The sequence below is a fragment of the Camarhynchus parvulus genome, chromosome 21 (assembly GCF_901933205.1).
Source record: "Camarhynchus parvulus chromosome 21, STF_HiC, whole genome shotgun sequence".
Taxonomy (NCBI): Eukaryota; Metazoa; Chordata; class Aves; order Passeriformes; family Thraupidae; genus Camarhynchus; species Camarhynchus parvulus.
The window spans coordinates 5411342-5434177 of record NC_044591.1 but is presented as its reverse complement, the minus strand read 5'-3'; the positions used below and the strand labels follow the sequence as shown (position 1 = coordinate 5434177).

General features: G+C 47.5%; 1 protein-coding gene across 1 annotated transcript; it reads right to left on the bottom strand.

The window, feature by feature from the left end:
• Positions 1-53: 53 nt before the first annotated feature.
• PANK4 (pantothenate kinase 4 (inactive)) lies at positions 54-21509 on the bottom strand. The gene is made up of 21 exons (XM_030963933.1): positions 21410-21509; positions 21168-21303; positions 18752-20910; positions 16160-16242; positions 15467-15675; positions 13847-14030; positions 13236-13328; positions 11946-12099; positions 11048-11229; positions 9583-9664; positions 8377-8477; positions 7596-7751; positions 6678-6790; positions 6141-6228; positions 4829-4980; positions 4359-4414; positions 3823-3872; positions 2536-2643; positions 2290-2390; positions 1807-1875; positions 54-565 (listed from the first exon to the last, which is right to left on the bottom strand). Exons 3-21 carry the CDS (start codon positions 18867-18869, stop codon positions 352-354), a joined length of 2313 nt encoding a protein of 770 aa, XP_030819793.1. The 5' UTR covers positions 18870-20910; positions 21168-21303; positions 21410-21509; the 3' UTR covers positions 54-351.
• Between the last annotated feature and the right edge of the window lie 1327 nt (positions 21510-22836).

Here is a 22836-nt window from a genome sequence, read left to right as displayed (position 1 = left end):
TGGTAGATGCTGTGTCGCTGCTGGCAGAGTAGGCAGAGATGTATAAAAAAAGGTTTCATTGACATTTAAATATATTTCTATATGAATGTCTCACAGAACAAAAAAATAAAGTCTTTTCATCACAAATACTGCAGCATTAAAATAAACACTTACCAAAATAAACAATGAGTGATATACATATATATATTTGAGTGTGTAGACTATAGAGGGAATCATAGTGTCGCTTTTTAAGTCACAAAAGCACAATATAAATACGGAATTTCCTGTGAACTCTTGTCCCTGTTGTAATAAAAATACATTCTTTACAGTTAAAGTAAAACTAGTGCAAGTCCATGGGCCGTGCCAGCTCCATCATTTACAGGGCACTTCGTACTTGAAGATGACGCTGAAGATTTTGCCCCCGAGGCGGTCGGCGAGCCACGAGTTCTTGATGACGGCCAGCTTGAGGCTCTCACACCTGAGCACGGCGTAGTAGTTGGTGTGGATGGCCCTGCCCATGCCCTCGATGACCACCAGGTCTGTCTGCCGCTCCCGCACCAGCACGGCCAGGCCCTGGTCCAGGCGGCTGCAACACAGAGCAGATGCACTGAGGCCACACCACAGCCCCACCACGGCCACACTGCAGCCACACCACGGCCACACTGCACAGCCCCACTGCAGCCACACCACGGCCACACTGCAGCCACACCACGGCCACACCTCAGCCCCACTGCAGCCACACCACGGCCACACTGCAGCCACACCACGGCCACCACTGCAGCCACACCTCAGCCCCACTGCAGCCACACCTCAGCCCCACTGCAGCCACACCACGGCCACACTGCAGCCACACCACAGCCACCACTGCAGCCACACCACGGCCACACTGCAGCCACACCTCAGCCCCACTGCAGCCACACCACAGCCACCACTGCAGCCACACCACGGCCACACTGCAGCCACACCACAGCCCCACCACGGGCACACCACAGCCCCACCACGGCCACACCGCAGCCACACCACGGCCACCACTGCAGCCACACCACGGCCACCACTGCAGCCACACCACGGCCACACTGCAGCCACACCACGGCCACACTGCGGCCATCCCTGGGCCACCACTGCGGCCACACTTTGGTCGCACCTCGGCCACACCTCAGCTCCATCTGCAGCCTCACTGCAACCACACCATGGCCACACTACAGCCACACCTGGCCACCCCTCAGCCACACTTTAGCTCTCCCTGCAGCCACACCATGGCCACACTGTGGCCACCTCTCAGCCACCACCACAGCCACACTTTGGCTCCACCTGCAGCCACCACCACAGCCACACTTTGGCTCCACCTGTAGCCACACCCCAGAGCTGCCCCGAGCTGCCCACTGGGATTCTGCATGGAGTTACTGGTGCCCACAAAGAGCGGCACCTGAAAGCCAAGGAGATTGACTGAAATGTTTTTTAAATGCAGCCAAGTTGGGATTTTGACACAGGTAAGTTCTGTCTCCAGTAGAGGAACTGATCAGAATAGGTTAAACAAGGTGAAATGGTGCTTCTGGCCTAGGGGGTCTTGGCCACCTGCGGTATCTGACATCAAACATAACCATGGCTCCTGACCCAGCCATGTTCTGAACAAAGACAGCACACCAAAGGCAAACAGCTGTAATGCCTGAGCAGTGTCACAGCTCTGTAAATCCACACTAAGCACCTCCTGATGGGTGTGCAGAAGTGATTCCCAGTGGGAAGGGTGCCTGGGATGCTCCACAGCCAAACCTCTGACCATCCTGCAGCTGAGGACACAAACCACACAGTGGCACTTTGCCCACCTACCTCAGATCCAGGCACGGAGAACTGGAGCCTGTCTGAACCAACAGCAGCTTCTCATCCCTCAGTGCAGAGCTGTTTAAAAAGACAAAAATATTAAACAGCTGCTTCAGCAGGGCCTTGCACATCTGGGAATAAGCCAGAGAAGCAGGAATATCAAAGCCTCTTTTGCAAAGGCTTCCTTTGCTGCAGGGACTTCACCAGGAAACACAATGTTTCCTTGAGCATCCTCTCCTGGGGACACTGTGTGTGACATACATGGATTTGCCTCTATTAACACATAAAATTCCTGGTAGAGCAGCTGGAGTGCTTGTCAGGGGAAGACACAACAAGAAACAGAACTACAGGCGTGCCAGAAAGACCCAATTTCTAAATTTTTCACTTTAACAAAAGCAAATGCTCTGCCTTGGGCTGAGGCTGCAGTTACAGATGAACAGAGAGATGCAAAGCCAGGCTGTGCCCAGGGAGGGGTGCCAGGGTGCTGCTTACTGGATCACGGGGTCCATGGCCGCGATGCGCTCGGTCACGATCAGGGACTCGCTGTAGGTGACGTCGTTGAGGGCAGGGCCAGAGTTACAGGCCAAAATCACCTGGGGGGAGGTCACACAGTCAGGCTCTGCCATTCCAGGTGCTTGGATCATTCCCAGTTTGGCAAAGGAGTGTCCTGCTGGTGGGCAGTGACACCTTCCAGCAGTTACCAAAACTCCAGAGGAATTGGCAAGGAGAAGCACTCACCTCTGTCCCTCTAGAAAGGAGCTCTCGGACAAAAGGAAAGACTCCTAAAATTATGTCTATCCCACTGTTATCTGCGAAAATTAAGGCACATTTATGAGGGGGACCCTCCTGCAAGAGAAAACCAATGCATTCAGGATGGACCACCACTCACCTCAGGGCAGTTTGTTATTCACAGCTACTCCTCCAAAGCCCCACATTTTACAGCCTCAAACACCTGAGCCTTGGGGTCTGGATTGCAGCAAACCCCCAGCACACACCAGTGACAAACAGGAGGAATGGGGCTCCCTGATGGTGTCTTTGTACAGGGGTTTAAAACAGTTCCTGTTTTAAAACACCCCTCAAGTTCCTGTGCTGTGTTTGAGACAGTGCCCTCAAACTCCAGCAGTAAAACCTCCACCTGCCAACTTAAGCCAGGCCTAACTCCAGAGTCAGGCTTTGATCCTGAACGCGCTGGGTGCCAGCTGGACCTACCTTGGAGGGTGTTTTAAGCCAGCCTGGTGCTGGCTGAACAGCATTCCCTTCTGCCAGGAAAGGGCAGCATGGACTGTGGGGGCAGTGACATCCTAAAATGAAAAGATAGTGCCTATTCTCCATTAACCTCTTCATTTGTTCTCAACCTGGTGTTATGAAACTTAGTTCACTCCAGTTCATACCAAGAGAAGAACTGAAAAATGCTGAATTCCTAATTAAAACTGACAGGATAGTGCCTGTAGTTCCCTAATTATCCCTGTTACACAAGATTAGCTGGTGCTTTAAGATGGAGCATGTAATGATTTGCTATAGTCTGCTCATCCCCAACCTTTAAGCTGCCATTTTCAACGGAGAGATTTACACAAAGACACAAAAGCTTTTTAATTAATCTTAATTAAATGGTAAAAGAGATCACACGGGGAAAAAAAGGAAAAAAACCTTTCCTAATTGGTAAGTTCATTACTTCCAGCAAGCTCCTACATTAATGCCAGGTTTAGCTTGGCTACTCAGGGGGAGGAACAACTCAAACACTACACTTGGCCCCAGGGTTTTAAATTCAGGGGTCTGGGTGTATGGAAATAAGAGCCCTGCTAAGGAGGGGAGGCTCTGGAGCAGCTGGGCTCCAGTGGGAATTCAGGGAAGCAGCTTGGGAAGTAACCACATTTTAACTAATTCCTTTACTCCTTTCTTTATGGTGAATTACTGGGGTTTGTTTTGGGCTGTCTGAACAGAGCTCTGCTCAAACCCCATGATTACCAAGGTGGTTTGATGATTAAGGTGGTTAATTAGTGGGTTTAGGGCCCCCCAGGGTCGTACCTTCAGTCGCTCCAGCCACTGGCTGTAGGAATCTTCCAACCAGGGACGTTCTGTGGCACAGACAGAGCAGTGTCAGCATTTCTTATCAGCAGCCACTCACTCTTATCAGCAGTCATTCTGCACATGGTACAAGCAGGAGGTTCATGCCGCACTCACTGAAGCACTGAAACATTTGAGCTCAGGTTTCCAATGTTAAATGTGTAGGCTGGCAGAGTTCCTGAGCTCTGATATGGGAATGGCTCCATGACAGGAGGCCTGAAGTGGGATTTTCACACTAAAGCTCTGTGTGAGTGCTGGAGCTGGGTGTGAAACCCCCAGGACACTGTTCCCTGGCAGGGACACAACAGTGAGTGACCACCTCTGTGTTTGAAGAGAGGGTGTGCAGGTTTAATTCCTTTGGAGCATTAAAACTCTGCATTTATATAACCCTAGCAAGCCCTAATGATTTGTTTTGTCACCTGGGTATCAGAACCCCACAAACATCCCCACTCCATCCCCTCATTAACATCCAACCACCAGCAGGGATCTCCTCTTACCTTGGAGCTTTGACTTGGCTTCTTCAAACCCAAACTGTGGCTCAGACTCCAGAACACTGGGACAGGAGAGAGACAAAGGGCACAGTTCAACACCTCCACCTCACACCAGTGGAATTCAAACATTTCTTTAGCTGGGGCCCAGCAATTTTACTGCACTGCTTGTACTGGGGGTGTCTGTGGGTCCCAGGACTGGGAAATGTATTTTTTGATCATGTTAAAAACAAAAGGCTCATCAGGACATTCAATCAGAGTTCTGATGCTAAAAGAAAACAGCCTCAGCAATGTACAGATGTTTGCAGGTAGAGGCAAAAAAGACATTTTTGGGTCTGCAAACCACCATGAAATGTCATGACTTAAACCAGCTGCAGGCTGTAACAGTGGTGATGGGGAGATTGAGGAACTTTTGAGGAACTGAGGAATTTTTTACATTCTGTAGCTTAAGGGGTGCTGTTAAAGGATGTAACACCTACTCTGAGACTGCCTTTGCTCCCCAGTCAAAGACATTCCCTGCCAGAAGTCCTTTCACCAGTGCAAACTGCCTCTCCTCCCAGCCCAGGGAGTCCAGGGACTCGATCACACTCTGGAAACACTTTAAGGCTATTCCATTTTCTTTCTGTTTTACCTGTAAGACAGACAGGAAACACTGGATTTACAAACCAACATTTCTTACCCAGCTTTGGTTGTGTCAGTCCCAAGGCCACTTTTAAGCATCTCCTCTGTGTGCATGGCCTCTCATGGACCAACCAATTATTCTTAGCATGCTTAGGACCAAGGACAAAACTTTCCTGGATTCTCACAAAAAGTGTCATGAGTGCCAGGATATGATCCATAGCCCAATAATTACTTTTCTTAGCAAATTAGAGGTGCAATAGATTTTGAGCAGATTGGGAAATGGCTCTTGGGCAAGGTGGGGAATGGGAGTGGACACACAAAAACCTTGTGGCAGTAAAATGATGCATCAACCCCAGCAAAGCACCACCAGCAGTCCCAGAAAATCTGAAGGGTGTTTATTTTTTTCTTTTGCATCATCCCAAATTCACAGCAGCTCTGAGGTTTTTTCTCTATCACCAGTGAGATCAGTGTTACAGGGTGAGTTCTCTTAGAAAATTTAAAATGATTAAAATCTTGTCTTGGCAGCAAACTTGTCTGAATTACAAGAAGCAAACATAAGCAAAAGCCACCTCCCTTTTAGTTCTTTCTCAGAGTGAAGGTAGCACCTGACAGTGCAGCCAGGGAGAACTTTCTCTGTATTTTGCAGAAATATGTCACCAGTCAGGAAAAGAGTCTTGGATCAGCCACTAGCACTGCTGTTATTTATATATCACACAAACAGTGGTGAGGAATGGACACACAGAAAGTTGTTTTTTGAGAAATAATGACTCAAATGTCCTTTCCCCAATCATTTCATGTCACAGAACAAAACACAGAGAGAAAACAGCTTTGTGTCCTCTCCAGCCCAGTGCTGAGAACCTCACAAATGACAAAAGCAGCCACAGAGAAGTGAATCAGCAGTGTCAGCCTGGTGACAGTGTCTGGTGACAGCCACCACACACAGCTCAGGAGCACCAGGATGGCTGCTCAGGGCTGTCAGGACACTGAGCTGGTGATATTTTTGGTTATCATTATCCTCATAGGAGCCTGTTGAGGTGAAGGGGTTTATGCCCCATTCCCCAGGGCTGTTTCTCCTCCCAGCCAGTGCAGGAACTGGTTCCCAATCTCTCCCCTCTGAGCCTTCCATCACCTGTGCAGTTTCAGAGTGTTGAAAAAGTGTCTTGAACTCACCTTGGAATAGGGATCTGGAAAACTGAACTCGTTCAAACAGTGTTCCCTTGTATCCAAGAGACTTCTGACTGTTAAGGTACCATATGCACTTTAAAAAGGGAGAAGGGGGGAAAAAACAAATCAATTACTTCAAACAGAAAAAGTTCTTTTCCCCTTTGTTTCCACTGTAAATCACAGCCCCTCACATGAGCATTGAAGATGCAAGACACAGGTGCTAAACTGGGGCTTTACAATAAGATAATTGAATCTACAATAAGATTATTTAAATACAGGGAGGGAGAATGTTCAGAATTAACTTGCTGCTATTTTTAAAAACCACATACAAAATTTTAACATTTTTTTCTGCCAAAATAGAATTTCCTCTGCTCAACTCTGAGATATGAAATCCAAAATCTCTGCACAGAGGATGTTTGGCACATCTGAGCCTTCAGCCTACTTGGCTTTGTTTGCTCTGCTTCACAACCTGGTTAGCTTTTGGGGGGCTTTCACAGCTCAAATGAAGCAGCAAGTGATGCAAAAGGGAAAATAAAAACTTACAAGGGCTGCTGCCTGAGTGTCTGGAGCTTATTCCAGTATTTCTGGCGGAATTTCTCAGCTCTCTCCTGTGCATCCACCGAGTCTGGCTGGCTGGCTGCAGCTCGCTTTGCCACCTGGCAGAGGAAAGAGGCAACACTTTTGGAGTTACCAAATTAACTCTTCCTCCCTTGTAATGGATGTGAAGTTCAGTCTGAGCAATAACCTCTCCATCTGCCTCCCTGTTCTGCGCCTGCTTCCTCCCACACAGCACCTCCCAGCCTCCCTTCATTCCAAACAGTAAACAACCAATTTAATGGCTCTTTTCATCCCAAAAGAGTTAAAGTTTGTTTTCCAGACTGTACTGTCAGAAATTAAGCACAAGTTCCAACTACTTAGGGGAAGGGAAAAAATGTAACAACGCACAGACACTGAACAGGCAGAAATTTAATGGTGCACATCGACCCCTTGCGTTCTCTTTTTGTTTACTGCAGTGAACTGCCTGAATCAGCTTCAGAGCAGGAGAAATAATTTGTGTCTGGTTCAATTGTGCCCTTCCCATGGAAAAGTGTCTGTGAAGCAGCAGGACTGCTCCCAGAGGAGGAACAACCCAAGGATCTGTGGCCTTTGGTTGTGTAACTGTCCTGCTTGAAGCTCTGTACAGAGAGGTCTGAGTGCCATTGAAGAGAGAAATGCTTTGAAAACACCTTTCAGGAGCTGAGGAAAAGGCATCACAAAAGAACATTTCTGCCTTTGAAGGGGCCAAGCCCTTCCTTAAGAGACTGGGACAATGTCAGGTGCCTCTGTCACAGGGAAAGAGGGGCTGCACTCCCAGAGGGGTGCCACAGCAGGAACATTTTCCAGGACAAACATGCTGCTCCACAGAAGATTTGTTTCCTAAATAGCTGTGTCACTCACACAGGACTGCTCTGTGACACTCACCCCATCCAGGGCCTCCTCAAAGCAGGTGAGCCAGTATTTTCTGGCCATGGCATCATCTGTGAGGTCAACAGTGTCTGGGATATAGGTGGAGGGGTCTTTCAGCAGTGGCAGGTTAACAAGTGGTCTCTCCAATCTGTCCATTTCCAGCATGTCAAACTAGGGGAGAAATGAAAGAGATGGATTAGAACTCACTCAGAAATTATTTCACAATTAATTAAATTAGCACAAGGGCTGCAGAAGTCCAGCCACTGTTAAGACTGACAGATTTTCAGTCAATTATAGGTCATCATAAATAATCCAGTTCCCTCTGTGGATTATTTTTATCCATGCCCACCCTAGAGACAGAAATTATCCAGTGTGAAAATAATCCACTGTGGAATCAGAACTGCTGTACTGTCAGTGACTTTAAGAGATGACTGGCCTTGTGCTCTTCTGTCCAATCTTGTATTTGCCTTCTCACAGGAAGCAAATTAACACTGCTTAAAGATGGTTGAACATGAAATTCCAAATTCTGAGGTATTTCAGCTGCAGCAAAATCCAGCTGAGAGACAAACATTCCCCCAACTTTGGTGAAGGAGACCAAGACAAAGTAGCAGCCAGTCTGTTTTATGAAACATTCCATCCAACACCACTCAGGACAGGAGACAACACCACACCAGACACCAGACTGGGCACTTCTCTGGCAAACAGGAGCCTCAAGGGCAAGCAGGAGAACAATCAGCCATGTCCAGGTCAGCACTGCTAAGAGAACACACACAGGGCTAGGAAAGACAGCACATACTGTACCACTGCGTGTTCTCTGCAGGGGGGAAACATCAGGGGATGTGCTCATGAGCCCAGAACTCCCAGCATAATTCTCTCCCCAGCTGTACTGGTTTGGATCTAGAAAAGAGAAAGACACAGACACACATAATCTGAAAATAAAACTGAGAATAGTCCTGTGAGTGAGTCTAGAGCCAGCATCCCTCTGAGCAGCTGCTGCACTACACAAGCCAGCTCCCCTTGTCTTTAAAAGCAAACAGAATTTTTCCCTCTAATCCCCACAAGAGATGTTTCAACCACTCAATGAATTACCTGCTCCAAGGAGCTTCAACCTGAATGAGACAAGAGACAATTTAAGTTCTAAAATCATTATTTTAACCCCATTTCCTTGTCATTAATCAGCATGCCTTCAAAGCACTATCACTGAGCATTTATTTCTAATTCTAGATCCATTATTAACAAAATAGTATCACAGAACTCCCAAAGCACAATGTAAGCTTCAGAGAAACGCTAACGTTATTTCCAGATTTGCTTTATTTGAGAAAAGTTTAATGAGCTCAGATGTACAGTTCATGCTGCAGAAGCAATGTCTTTAATTCCTCAGTAGCTGGTTCCTGGCCCATCTCTATCAAATGGGCAGGAAAAGAATTCCACATCCATTTTTTGGAGGTGTATTTGATACTTGCTGAGCTAAGTACCATCAGCAGCCTGTGGCTGTGCCACTGGAACCAATGTACTGCCTGCCTTGCCAGTACACCAACAGGGGAAAAGGAAAACTAAATAGGCAGAATTCCACCAAAGCACCCTGGATCCAAGGGATCTGGACAGAAGGGTCTCCTCTGGGAGGCTTTTCACTCTCGGACAAACAGTTTGGAGGTGCTGGTCTTCCTCAGTACATTAAAGGAATTCAGAAGTGGCCTCTTAAAGAGGGGGAGGTTCTCCAAGCCCACATTTCTCCAGCTGGATTTAGAGCTGTGACTGCTCTTTGCAAAAGTGCAGAGAAGAGCCCAGTCCTGCTGCCTTCTCGAAGGTGAGCAGGAAATCCAGTGAGAAATTAAGATGTCCCTGCCAGAATGTATAAAACCAAACCCCAGCATCTGTGTTTATTAGTGCCAAATGGATTTATTTAGGCAACAGCTTACATGCAGCCTCTTAAGAGAAACTTGGACAGTACACTGACATTTCAGAACACAGCATATACAGAACAGAGCAGTGCTGTACTTACTGTCTTGTTCAGCTCCTTTTAAAAATGCCCCAATGGCTCCCAGGTAGCCTTCATGTCTCAGGAACAATGCCTGAACCTCTCCCTGCCACAATATGAAACATTGCAATTGGATGGTCCCTGAGGGCTAACAGGCACTTCTTTGTCACTAGTTTCACACTTTAATTTAATAGAAACAACTAGAAGATGGTAATAGTCATTTGTGCTACATTCTCACACATTCAGCAACTTTTAATGGTGCTTCTGGAGCAGCTCAGGGAGGAACTGCTCACACACATCATTCCCCAGTTATCACCCAGCTGGAAAACACCCATGCACCAGTGGTGTGAGCTCTATGGCCTTCCCTGGAAAACACCACTGCATCATTCCATGAATATTCAACTCCTCTTGCTTCAACAGGCTGGAAATGCAAGGGCATGGGATTGCCAAGGTGAGTGTGTGCCACTGCAGCCAACAACACCTTTGGGACACTGCTCCTTGTGTTTGTTTTATTGCACTGCTCTTCAACACCACACAGACACTGGGCATTACCCACAGGCAAGCATTCCCCCATCCAAATAATTCAATTATTAATGCAAAATACAGGAATGCTGGGGAGGAGAAGCCTCCATCCTCGGAGCAGGGCCCCTCAGCTTTCCCACGGGTGAGACATGGCCTTTTCCAAGGAATTCAGCAGTGACTGTGGGAACAGCTCACCCTGAGGGAAACAGCAGCTCCAGTCACAGGGAGATTTGGATTTGAATCCCTGGCAAAGTGTCTCTTACAACAACCTAAAGCTGCAGTTTTGCAATAGCTTTCTTGGAACAGAAAGGGACAACGATGGTGAAATAAAGAGGGGAAAAGGCAGCACACAGGAATCTCTTGCATAAAGCACTGAGATGAGAAAAAATTGGTGTCATCTACTCTATAAAATCCCCAAAGTGCAGGACTAATCTACCTGTAACAACCATTAACAAGCTTGTGGATTGAACCTTTCTCCTAGTCCAAAAGCTTCAGTATTTTCCACAGCTTCAAAACCTGCAAAGAACTTCAGCTTGGTTGATGTGAGGTTTGATTTTCTCTTTAGTAACAAAACCCCACGGATGCCAAGTGCCTCAGCAGAACAACCCCACACTGCATGGCCTGGGGGTGGAAAGATGCAAATCAGCAAGAGGAATTGAATAATGATGGTGACTATCTAAGAACACAGTGGAAATTCATTACTTGGAGCTACAAGACAGACTGTCAATCAAAAAATAATAATAAAAAAAGAGAGAGAGGGAGGTAGGGAGAGAGAAAAAAGGCCAGACACAACTCCCAGACATTTCACATTGATTTCACCCCTCCCACAACACATCCCTGCCTTACCTACCTAAGGAGCAGCATTCTAAGCTTACTTCATGTACAAATTATTTATTAAGGTATCCCAACAGCCTAGAAAAACACCTAAAATGTGATTTTGCTGTGGGGAAGCCTGTGTTTTCCTTACCTTGGAGAAGAAGTTGATGCTGTAGGTGATTGTGCGCATGGTGACGGGGTGGCCCCGGATAAAAAACCCTCCAAAATAAATTTTATCCAGGTTGTGCAGTTTGGCATGGAGGCAGGCCAGCTGGCCAATGTCATTGCTGATCATGTGGAGCAAACTTTTGGCCATATCTTCTTTGGAAAACTCTGGAAGGCAAGGGAGAGTAAAGCAAATGACACACAAAGTGAGGAAGCTGCAGTGGACTGTGCTTTTCTAACTGAGCCTGCAGCTGGGGAAAGAAAAATCCAGGGTTGGGGCAGTTTTCCTGATGTGTGGAGAAGAAAAGAAAAACCTCACATATATAATATACTTCTAACAAGGAGGAGTGTGATTTGATTGAAGATATCAGGAAAAAAAGCCCCCACTAAGCCTATGTGAAATATTACTTGAAAAGAAACTTCTGGATGGCAGGAATCCATTTCTTCTCTCTAGGAACCATGGGTGAGGGTTCATCCATCCCTCCTGGCCTGAGATGCACTGCAAATATTTCATTAAGATACTGCAAATTGCAATAAATCACTGCCAAAGAGCCCTTCTGGAGGCCAGAAAAGCCACATCTATTTCCCACAGGAATGAATTAACCCCAGGCTAACCAGACAGCTATTTTTTCAATTTTCCCTTGGCTTAGGCAATCCCAAACTGAAAATTTAAATGTCTGCTCATAAAGCAGCACTGCATAATATTTTAAATCAATCTTGTGCATTGATTTGCACTATCAGTGCAAATTTTCCCTGGGCTTCGGCAAAACACAAGATCATGAAAGAAGCTGGTGATTATTTTCAGCTCTATTTGTTAGATCAGTATGAAGTTGATTCCCAAGAGCCAGAGGAGACGTTTGGGGAGACCTTTTTGATCCCAGTACCTTTGTCTGCTGTGGTGGACTTCCCAAAGCTGCTGGCAATGAGATTCCCACTGAGCCCCAGGGTCTGGTAGGCACCTCCATACACATCCTTCACCAGCATGTCCACGTTGGTGTGCTGGCCCTTTGAGGCCAGCTGCAGCAATTCATCAAATTTCTGAGGGTGAGAAGCACAGTTACCACAGCTGACCTGAGCCAGAGTTCTGCAGCATCTTTACTGACCAAAACCAGTCTTAGAATTAGCCCTGCCAGCCAAAGACAGGCTGTTTCTAATTACAAGGATGCATCCAGAGTGATCAAACACACAGATCTTCAGTGGAGCTCATTTAAAGATGAAAACCACAATCAACCTTTCTTATCTGCAGATATTTTGTTGAATTTCCCCTGAAAACTAGGGTGGGTCAGCACATATAAAACAGTCAGAAGCCTCATGGCATCCCTTATCTAGGAAGTCAGAAACACAGGAACTAAGAGGAAACAGAATTTTGTCTTGCTGAAGCACAATAAAAGAGAAGTTTGAGAAAAAAGTCTCAGTGTGTCTTTACTGTCCCTGAAATTCAACTTGCAGGCAAGCTCCATTATCCCAATACTTAATTTATAACCCTGTTAACTTGAATTTCTTCTACAAAACCAAGAGAGAATTGAGAGCAGGCACTGTCATGTTCTAAGATTTCTTCTTTAGGAGCATCAAACCAAAAGCCCAGCCCAGGCTGTGCCCTCCCTTTGACATTTTCTTATCTGGTGCATTTGTAACTCTAGCTTTTCCTACACTGCTGACATTTAGGACACTCATTTAAGCCAGGTGGCTCTTTGGGAAGCCAAGCATGATGTCAGAGCTGAGCTGGGCTGGGCTGGGCTGAGCAGGACTAAGTCAGGCTTTGTTCATCAGCCCAGGATTTAAATTTGAATTGGCAACCAAAGAACCAACCATGAGGCAAAATTTCTCCACTCAGCTCCCAGACATTTTGCAGCAATTCTGTGTTCCCTGCTTTCTTCTGCAGACTGTATTGAAGGAACTGGGCTGGCATTTTAAGTTGAAAAGAGAATAAAAAATTACTTTGAGGAGGCTCTTGTCCATCACTTGTCCTGGATTGCTTTTGGTCACAATAAACATCTTCTAATTCTTGTCCCTATATTCCACCAGTATTTTTTTTTCCATATAGAACTTCCTTTTATGCATCAGAAGTGTCAAAAATATAAACAGAAGTGTGGGACTCAGCCTTCTTACCTAACATTCCAACATTTCAGGCATTTAATTTAATCCCACCCCCCTTAAAAGAGACACTTGGGTACCTTTGTTTTGGTGAGCAGAGCTCCCAGACCCCAGAAGGTTCCACCTCCAATAGAGCTGCCCCCAATCCATTCAAATTTGTCTTCTGATTCTACCTGTGAGTCAAACAGGGCAGATTTATTTAGAAAGTCCTTTTATAATGTTGAACACAGATTTAAATGTCAGAGTGTGCAGGGTTTTTGGAGGAGTGGAATCAGTGGAGATGGAATTCTTCCACTGTGGAAGTGGCAGGTGAGAAGGGCACATTGCACATACACCACAAGCAGTTTTGGAAATCTTTGTATTTAATTCTTGGCAAATAATGCTAAATATAGACATTAAACTTGGTCCCTTCAACAGTGTGACAAAACAAACAAAAATCACTTTGATCTGACAGCCTTTGCCCTCATTGGGTATTCACTTCTCTAAACACCAAATTAAATGTAATTTTTAAAAAATAACTGAATAGAAAAGCATTCATAGCTCTGCAATTAATAGAAATAAACTAATAAACTTTAAAAAAGGCAAAATTTTATTTTTAAACCTTACACTACCCAGGAACAAATCTGAACCAGGGAGAGGTTTCAGATCACCTTTATCAAATCTCCAGCAGAGCATTTTGGCCACCACTCACCTTGACTATGGAGACCCCTGAGCCAATGTTCACCAGCAAATAAGGGAAAATGTTGGGGTGGTTGGTCTGGAACCGGAATTCTGTGTCTGAATCCTTCTGGTAAGCAAACACCTCGTGGGGGATGTTCCTCAGCACAAAGTTGCACCCCTTAATTAGGCAGGTCATTACATCTTCCTTATCAACTCTGAGGGGGAGGAAAAAGCCTTAAATAAATGTGCCAGCCCCTCCTGATAAGGCAGTTTGATTTTGGAGCAGGATTTTTGCACAGACTTTGCAGAGAGGAATTTTCACACCAGCTGGCACAAGCCCAACTCCCTGGAAACATGAAACCTCCATCTGCACATGGTCTGGTGCTCCCTTCCCATGCCAGGAGTCCAGGCTGGAGTTGTGTTACACAGTAACTTTAATCATGTTTTCATTAAAAATAATCCTGTTTGCTTGTTTACACTGCTCTTTTCCTGCCCTGCTCCTTTCATGGGCTGCGCACCATAAAGTAGGTCAGGAGGCTTAGCTGGAAATTAACCTCAAAAAAACCAATTTCCCAACATGGAATAATTGTCTGTTGCTCTTCCCTTGCCTCCTGATAAAGCACAAGAGGCCCTCTCAACATTTCAGCACTTGTTTATGGCAGATTTGAGGGGCTGGGAGGAGCCTACAAGTGGGATTAGCAAACACAGAAAAAGAGACTTCTCACAAGAGAAGCAGGATTCACAACAGGATATCCCCAGTGTGGAGTCTGGGAACGTGATACAAAACTTGGAGAAGATGATTGATAAGTCAGCTAACACACACTGACTTCTGTGAACTTTTGTGCCTCTGTACTGTTATTGATTTATGGAAATTCTTACAGGAAATATCCTGAGGCCTGTTGGAAACATAAACAAGGCACAAACTCATCCCAACTATTACAGAATGATTTGTGTGTTCCACGGTGGAGAATCTCCTCTGGTTTGGAGCTGGGAAAAAGCTGAGTGTGTCAGAACCAAATAAAAACCAAAATCAGGTGCACCACATGAGAGAAGAGGGGAAAGTGCCTCCTTATCTTGATCAGTTGATCTTTAGTAACAGCCAATAAGGCACTAAAGGGGGATGGTGTGAAATAAAGAGATAACAGAGCCCAGCTTATCAGGAGAAAAGTAATTTGCAAAGACAATCTAAAAGATGAGCACAGGCCCTCAGGGGTTGAGGAATCCTCTACACAGATCACAGCTGGAGAGGTGCCTTGAAGCTCTCCCCAGTGATGTTTAATATTGGGGTAAATGAATGTTTTCCTACACTTGCAGCATAGAAAGTGTGAATTTATAGGCACCACCATCTATGGTTTTGATGGCTTTTGTCTCTGTATTGATAAGATGGCCTTTGATGACATCTAGGCAGGTTTCAGTGTCAACTTTTTAGTATTTGGTGTTTGATAATGGTGCTTGAACAGTAAATTTATGAGGCTGTAAATTCATGGGCTGCTCTTTGTTCTGCTGCAAGCCTTTGCATGATGTTTAGGTAGGAGCTGTACAATAAATGACTGTCACATGAATTACCTCTGAGCATGCCCAGGAAAATGACAAAAGCTTTTGGAGTAGGTGTAAGTTAATTCTTTACAGAAGAAAAAGCAGTTCCACTTACTTCAACCCCAGTTTCTTCTCAATAAGGTCTTTGAATTTATAGGCACCACCACCTGTGGCTTTGATGACTTTTGTCTCTGTATTGACAAGATGGTCTTTGATGAAATCTAGGCAGGTTTCAATGTAAGTGTTTTCAAATTTAATGAAGTGAAGTCGAGCTGTAATCTCCTCCTGAACAGATATTTCATACAAAGGTTCATTGTCTATGTCCTTTAAAAGAGAAAAGGATTTCTTAGAGAACATCAAGGTTAACTGCTGAACTACTGAACATCAATACTTGTGCTTCTCTTGCCCTTGAAGCTGTGTTAATGCCATTAAACATAACACCTCAAGCTGTGTCAAAGAAGAATAGAGTTTCACAGCTGTTAATTCTCCTTAAGCTGAGATAATCAATTCTCCCATGCAGCTGACGTGCAGGAAATCCCTCTGCATGAGGAAACTTATGTCTGCACAGGAGCAGGGATTTTTAACAAAAGTACCACACTTACTGTCTGGAAAATAAATATTTTAATAAAGAAATATAAATAATAAAAAATTAAATAGAAATAGTACCTGGAAATATAAACACTTCCCAAAAATTTTATATAAACAAGTTATTAGATGGGTTTGGATACAATAATTTCTGTTCTAGCCAGTCCAGAACCTCACTCCTGTGAGTCAATCCCATGCAGCTGATGCCTGATGGAATTCTCACCTTTCCAGAATGATCAAAGGATCTCACTCTTGCCACTTTGTGCTGTACAGTTGAGTAATAAGCCAGCTTGGTTAATGAACCACCTGTTCATAAAGAGATGACAAGTTATGATTAATGCCTCACCTTGGAGCAAACAATAGAACTTGTGTTTATGTCAGCTCTTGGTTCTCCAGGTTTCCTCAGGTAAAGCCAGAGAAAATTAAGGGAAATGCAGAAAGAATCATTGCAGAAAGAATTCTTTGTTGAGGAACTGCTTGGCCTGGTTAACCCCCAGAGCACCACAGGAGGGAAAAGTTCCATAAATTCAGTTTGTGCCTGACTGATGTGGGATGAGGATGAGCAGTGGAAATTCTTAATTAGCCAGGCCAGTACATGTACAGCTGTTATTCACCTTGTTTGGGAAGTTTATGAAACACCCCAAATCTGTACCAGCATTTTCTCAGCTGGTTTGCCACCACTGAGCAATGTCCCCCATGTGCCAGAGTGTTTCAACAGCAACACCTAAATAATATTCTCACCCTGCTTTTTGGGACAAATCTGCAAACTCATGGTTTAGAAAATGACTCTGTACTGAGTAATTATTTTGCAAGACTGGTCTTGGCTTTGGGGTAAAGAATGCTCAGAGTGATGTTTCTCAAGCACACAAAAGTGGAGATGTTAGCAATGTGCAAGTCTGAGCAGAGCAGCCTCATCACCCCCTTCAGGCCTCCAGTCTGCTCATGGCAATAAAAGTTTCAACCCTCCCCTTGACACAGAATTCAACCCCCTGCCCTGTCTTTGCATCTGACCTGCAAAAGTGGATTTCTGGGGTTACACTGAATAACTTCAATGTTTTCCAGCACAGTGCTCCAGGTCTGAGGGTAACTGTGATCCACTACTGGGTTAACATTAAAGTCCTGAAAGTAAATAAAAACCTGGCAATGTTACATCCTAAATAATGGCTGAATTCAGTGGCACTGCACTCTGCTGCCTAATAGAAACCAAGAAATGAAGCAGCAGAGGTGAAAGATAGTGTCAGCTCTTCCACAGTGCTCAAACATTTTTGTTAGGAAAATATTTGCAACCTGTAGGAGAAAAACAGGCAGTTTACTCCAGGAAAATTTAAGTGAGGTCAACATGGAGTGACCACGGACAGACACCTACAGTAACAAAAGCAATAAAGCTTCCCTGACCTTGGATCTGATTTCAGTGTCCCAGGCAGTGCTTTGAAGTTTCTGGTAAACAAAACCCACGGTCTGTTCTGCTAAAAGATGAGGGCTTGCACAGCTTTTTGTGGGAAAGTTTCCCTCCACAGCTCCAAGCTGAGGCTCAGTGGTGGAATGCCACATTCTTTACACCAACAATGGCACAGGTGCTGCAGGAATTCACCACCAGACCCACGGGATGCAGAGCCATGGCTTTGTGCATTATCCCCTTGCTCTCCCAGTTTTTAAAGACTTAAATCCATTCAGAACACCAGCTGAGACATGTAACTAGGTTTTATAACTAATCCCAGGACTCTAATTCCGAGCTGACCCACACAAAGGGCCAGCTCCAGCTGTTATTTTCACAGGCGTGGAACCAGCAGCTCCCGAGGGGCTGAAGTGACACAACAACATTTTCTATTATGGTGCAGGTTTTGTTCCCACTCTCCCTGAGTCTCCAGCACACAGAGCAGTGTTCACCTGAGCTTGCTCTTCTTTTCCCTGGCTTTTCTCCTAAAAAGTTCTGCTGATCCTGAGACCGTAAAAGGGAAATGTGTGGAACGGTACTTGTGGCTTAGTGGGTGTCCACAGAACCACTGCTGATCCTTGCACGGAGGAATTGGGAGCAGGCTCAGCCGGTCCCTGCACAGCTCCGTGTGTCACCCTGACGAGTGTCACCGTGCGTCACCCTGTCCCCCGTTGGGAAATCCCCAATGTCGGCTGCTGGGGTGTACGCACAGGGCAGCGGGTGGTTTTGGGGGTGACTGAGGCAGCAGTGACAGACCCCGACACCCTGCCCTGCCCGGGCAGTGCCACAGCCGCTGTTCCCAGCCCTTTTTGCTTTTTCCAGGTCAGTTTTGGGAGCCGGAGGAGCGCCCGCAGCATCCCGCGGGCCGCGGCCTGGGCCGGGGGACGGCCGAGGGGCTTCGCACTCGGGCCTGGCGTACTGGGGCAGGGCCCGGCGCGCTCTGAGGGGGTGCAGTCGATGCCCCCCAGCCCCGCCGCCCCCCGGCCGGTCCGGCCGAGCCCCCCGGGCTCTCTCCCGTCCCCCCTTGGCCGCCAAGGGCAGCCCCGACCGGGCCACCCCGCCCGGCTCCCCGCGGCCCGTTACCCGCGCGGGGCCCGCCGGGACTTGTAGTGTCGCTCCTCGCCCGCGCCGCGCCGGCACCCGGCGGCGGGACTACAACTCCCGTCGTGCCCCGCGCCGCCCCCCATACCGCGCAACCCGCCGGGAGCTGTAGTGAGCCCGCGCCCACCCGCGCTGGCCCGCGTTTCGTGGGGGACTACACTTCCCAGCGTGCGCCGCGCGAGCCCGGCCCGGCCCCTCGCGGGCCCCCTCAGCGGAGCCGGAGCCACCACCCGTTCCCCGCCACCGCCCCCTCCCTGCAGGCCTCCCCCGCCCGGTTACCGATGTCTATGGCGAAGCGCTTGGCGTTCTCCAGGTTGCGGAAGATCTCGTCGGGCGGGAGGGTGATGCTCTTGTCCAGGCTGCCGTGACCGCTGCCGCGCCCGCCCCGCTCCGCCATTTTGAACGCGACCCGCTCCCTCCCTCACCCCGGCCTCATCGGCATGCAAATGTATGCGCATAAATCTGCATGCGAACGACCGAGGCGCGGGGGAATCAGGCGGGGAGAGCGCGCTGGCCCCGCCCACCGGCGGGGGGGCGTGGCCTGAGGGACTCCGCCGTGAGGGGGCGGAAAAGCCGGGAGGGAACGGGGGGATACCCCCGGGAGAACGGGGGGAAATATCGGGGAGGGGTCGGTGAGATTCCGGAGGGAAAGGGGGTAGAACAGGGGGAGACCCCGGGGAGACAGCGGGGACAGCCCGGGGAGGGGTCCGTGAGACCCCGAGGTGGGGGGAAATTGGAGAGAAATCCCCGGGGAGGGCAGAGAGGTCCCCGAGGGGATCCCCAGTAGCTCACGGGGGTCCAGGACACCGATATACCCCCCCAGCCACTGAGCAGCCCCACGAGTGTCCTTTGTAGCCAAACCCCCTAATTTTAACGCCTCGCGTGTTTCCAAGTGATTTATGATCCTGACACATCCCCAGGAATGTGAATTTGTGCCTTGGAAAACTTTATTTAAATTAAATAAAAGTACTTTCTGTGTTTGGTGTCCCTGCCTGTCACAAGGGGTTGGAGTTAGGTGGTATTGAAGGTGGCTCCCGACCAAACCATTCCATGATTTTTTTCACCCTTGCAGTGACCTTTCTTGGCTCTGAATTCCGAGAGAATTGGCCGCTCGGGCGTGCTGTTATTTTTGTCTCACATTGAGAGAGCTGGGGTTTGATATTCCCGAGCTGTGGAAAACAGCACTGCAGACGTCCCGATGGGAAATTCGGTGTTAAATATGAATATCTGTCTCGTGTCAGTTGACCACAGGGAAACCAGCTGTAAAAACTACTTAAAAAAAAGAATGACTTTGGGGTGATTAAGCAGATTTTTATTTATTTTTGACCTTTAAAAGTTTCTGCAACTTCTGATGTTCAAGACAACTCTGGCACAGGTCATACATTGGTGCAGCTTGCACAGAACACATCATAACATCCTCCAAGGACTGTAAAAAAATTCTCATTTTCCCCTGGCAAAAGGGTACAAAAAAAATTAAATATAATTTATACACCTGCCTTTCATGAAAGACTTAGATAAATATTTCTTTTACAATGGACAGCACAGCTGTAACTTTCAGTCCTATAAGGACGCAAAAACGAGCTCCTGCCTTTACAAAAGGCACACACGCATCCTGAACCTCACAAACAGCCCTGGCTTGTGAGCAAGACATCCCGAGGAATTTCCTCTACACAGTTTGGGACATGGTTTAACCATTCTCAGAGCGTGCTCAGTATGCACTATAAATATTATAGATTATTAATATTGTAGATTATAAATATTATAGATTATAAATATTGCCGATTATAAATATTATAGATTATTAATATTGTAGATTATAAATATTACAGATTATAAATATTATAGAACCCCTCGTGGCACCGTGGGATGGCCAGATTCCCCAAATGTGTCCAGCGAGACACACTCCAGGTGTGGATGCCCTGGGAGGAAAAGGAAAGAGGAAAATTGGGAATTCTGGCCGTCCCAGGGGTTACAGCTTTCCCAGCAGAGGTACAAGGACAACCTCACAGAGGTTGAGAACAGCCAAGCCCTCCCAGCAGGAGGATCCAGCTCACATTCATTCCCTCAGAACAACTTTCTCTCCACATGGTGGGATGGCTGCAGTCCTTCAGGGAGAAGGGGAGCTCACACCTGAGCAGAGCAGTGACCTGCTCAAAAAAGGGGAAACATCCTTCCCTACTCGTGAGAGGAGCGGGGGCGACTTGTACAGCAAGTCATGGGCTCCTCTGGAATGCAGGAAAAGTCCAAAAATCACGGGATTGGGAAATGCTGGTGCCTCCCGAGGCTGTGGCATCGCTGTGGCGCTGGAGGTTGCTGTGGAGTCCCCAAGTGCCACCTGTGACCTCCGGGAGTGGCAGCTCAGCTTCCCCGTGGGATGGAGGGATGGGAATTGCAGAGGAGCCCGTCAGGATCATCCCAGTGCGGGCTCCTGGCAGGGGCTGCAAGGGCAGGAGAGGGGAAAAGTGTTACATGGGGAGAGGCTTTTCCTAAAGGAAAAGGGAGTGAGAGGGATAGGGGATGGGATGGGATCAATGGGATGGGATTGATGGGATGGGATGAGATCAATGGGATGGGATGGGATCGATGGGATGGGATGGGATGGGATGGGATGGGATCGGTTGGATGGGATGGGATCAATGGGATGGGATGGGATGGGATGGGATGGGATTGATAGGATTGGATGGGCAGCACTCACCTTGCCCGTATCCCGGCTCGCTCACAGCCATCCCCCCAGGATTTCGCCTTTCCCCCTCTCAGAGTTGGGCTGGTCCCTCTGAAATCCCTTCTCCAGACAGCTCCAGCTGCTGTAAATGCCACCCGGGGGTCCGGAGCTGTAACACAGAAGGGATGGTGAGGGAAGGTGAGGGAAGGTGAGGGAAGGTGAGGGAAGGTGAGAGCGAGGCTCCCCCAGTCCCTTCCCGGCTCCCAGGTACTCACCCTGCTCTCCCCTCCCGGCCATGGGATGCTGTCCTGGCTTAGGACAGACGTCCAAGGATAGAGCAGCGTTATCCCAAGGGCAGCTCCCAGCTCTGAGTGGGGAAAACAGCCGCGATGTGCCCTATTTATACCCAGGGGCCGCATTACCAAAGTCTGGGTCCGGAGCGAGTCGCAGTTTCCCACAGTCGCCAGCCAATCCGTGCGTGCCCGGGACAATGGGAAAGCATCCATTACAGCATGGCAAATTGACTGTGAATCGCCTGGGGATAATACCCCGCTCCCAAAGGAGCAGGTGGGCCGGGGAGTGTGGGACACAATAGGGTTTGGCATCGCGGCGCTGGGCAGGGAACGTGGGAAAGCGTTGGCCCGTCTTTATCATCCGGCTTCTGCCTGATGTTGGGAACTGCGGCATCTCAATGTGCTGCTGCCTTTTCCCAGGCTGGCTTGAAATGGAGCGCAGAAGACTGATCCCAGGAAGAGATAATGCTCTGCGCCCCAAAGAGAGGTTGAAAAGGGAAAGATGCAGAATTAGAGGGACTAAACCCTTTCATTGACATTAAACCGTGCTTAGATGAATACAGTACCAGATAATTTTCAGGCTAAAATCGAGGGGAGAGCCCTTCAAACAGTTAGCTTGAAATATTTTCCTCTGTATTGTTGAAAGTCCCTCTGTAAGTTATACCCAGAGCTCTTCCTTGCTTTTGTTTGGGTAATCTGGGCTTTCCTACAGCATGTCGTGATTGTGATGTCTTTCCCAAACACGTCCTGTTTAATTTCATGCCACTTTGTAAATGCCTCACTGTTCCTGAGCCGCCACCTAAATATATTTCCCATTTACAAACATCTGAGAGGGAGTGAAAAGTCAATTCCTGACTATTATTTTGCCCTATTATCCCATTTGCAGGTTGTTCCACAGGTGTGAGGCCCTCCTGTGACTCTGCTCAGTCCTGGGATTTCTCTGTAATGAAGGAGAAAGGACCAGGCATGATCCTGGATTGGAGCTGCCTTGCAGCAATATTAATTTTTTTTTTCCAGGCTGTTTTAAGCTGCCAGGTCAGGTGTGCTGCCCCCTTCCAGCACAAGCCAGTACAAACCCAGCTGTGTTCAGGATCTGCCAGTCAGGCGTGGGAGGCCTCATGCAGTCTTTGAATACAACATCGATGAAAATCCTGCTTATTTCTTGTGTCTGCCTTTCAAAATCAGACAGGAAACCTCCGATTTAATAATCAGAGCATCCCTCCCCTGGCCAAACCTGTGTCCATGGTACCTGGATAGCAAAGTGTCCCGTCACACTGGTGAATAAAAGGATATAATTCTGCAAGAGATGATCCTGTAATCCATTATTAACCTGAAGATTTTGAAGCCTTTTTCACTGCCTGGATCCTCTTGGATTTCCACAAGCCAGGTGTATTCCCTTCCCAGCCCAA

Bases quoted from the DNA above. Each gene is read 5' to 3' on its own strand.
- PANK4 (XM_030963933.1), bottom strand. From the start codon at position 18,869: ATGGCGGAGCGGGGCGGGCGCGGCAGCGGTCACGGCAGCCTGGACAAG. The intron at 12,100-13,235 runs GTACCCAAGTGT...TCTCACCCTCAG, and splicing joins CTCTGCTCACCAAAACAAAG to AAATTTGATGAATTGCTGCA. The intron at 7,752-8,376 runs GTATGTGCTGTC...TTTCTCCCCTAG, and splicing joins AGAGAACACGCAGTGGTACA to TTTGACATGCTGGAAATGGA.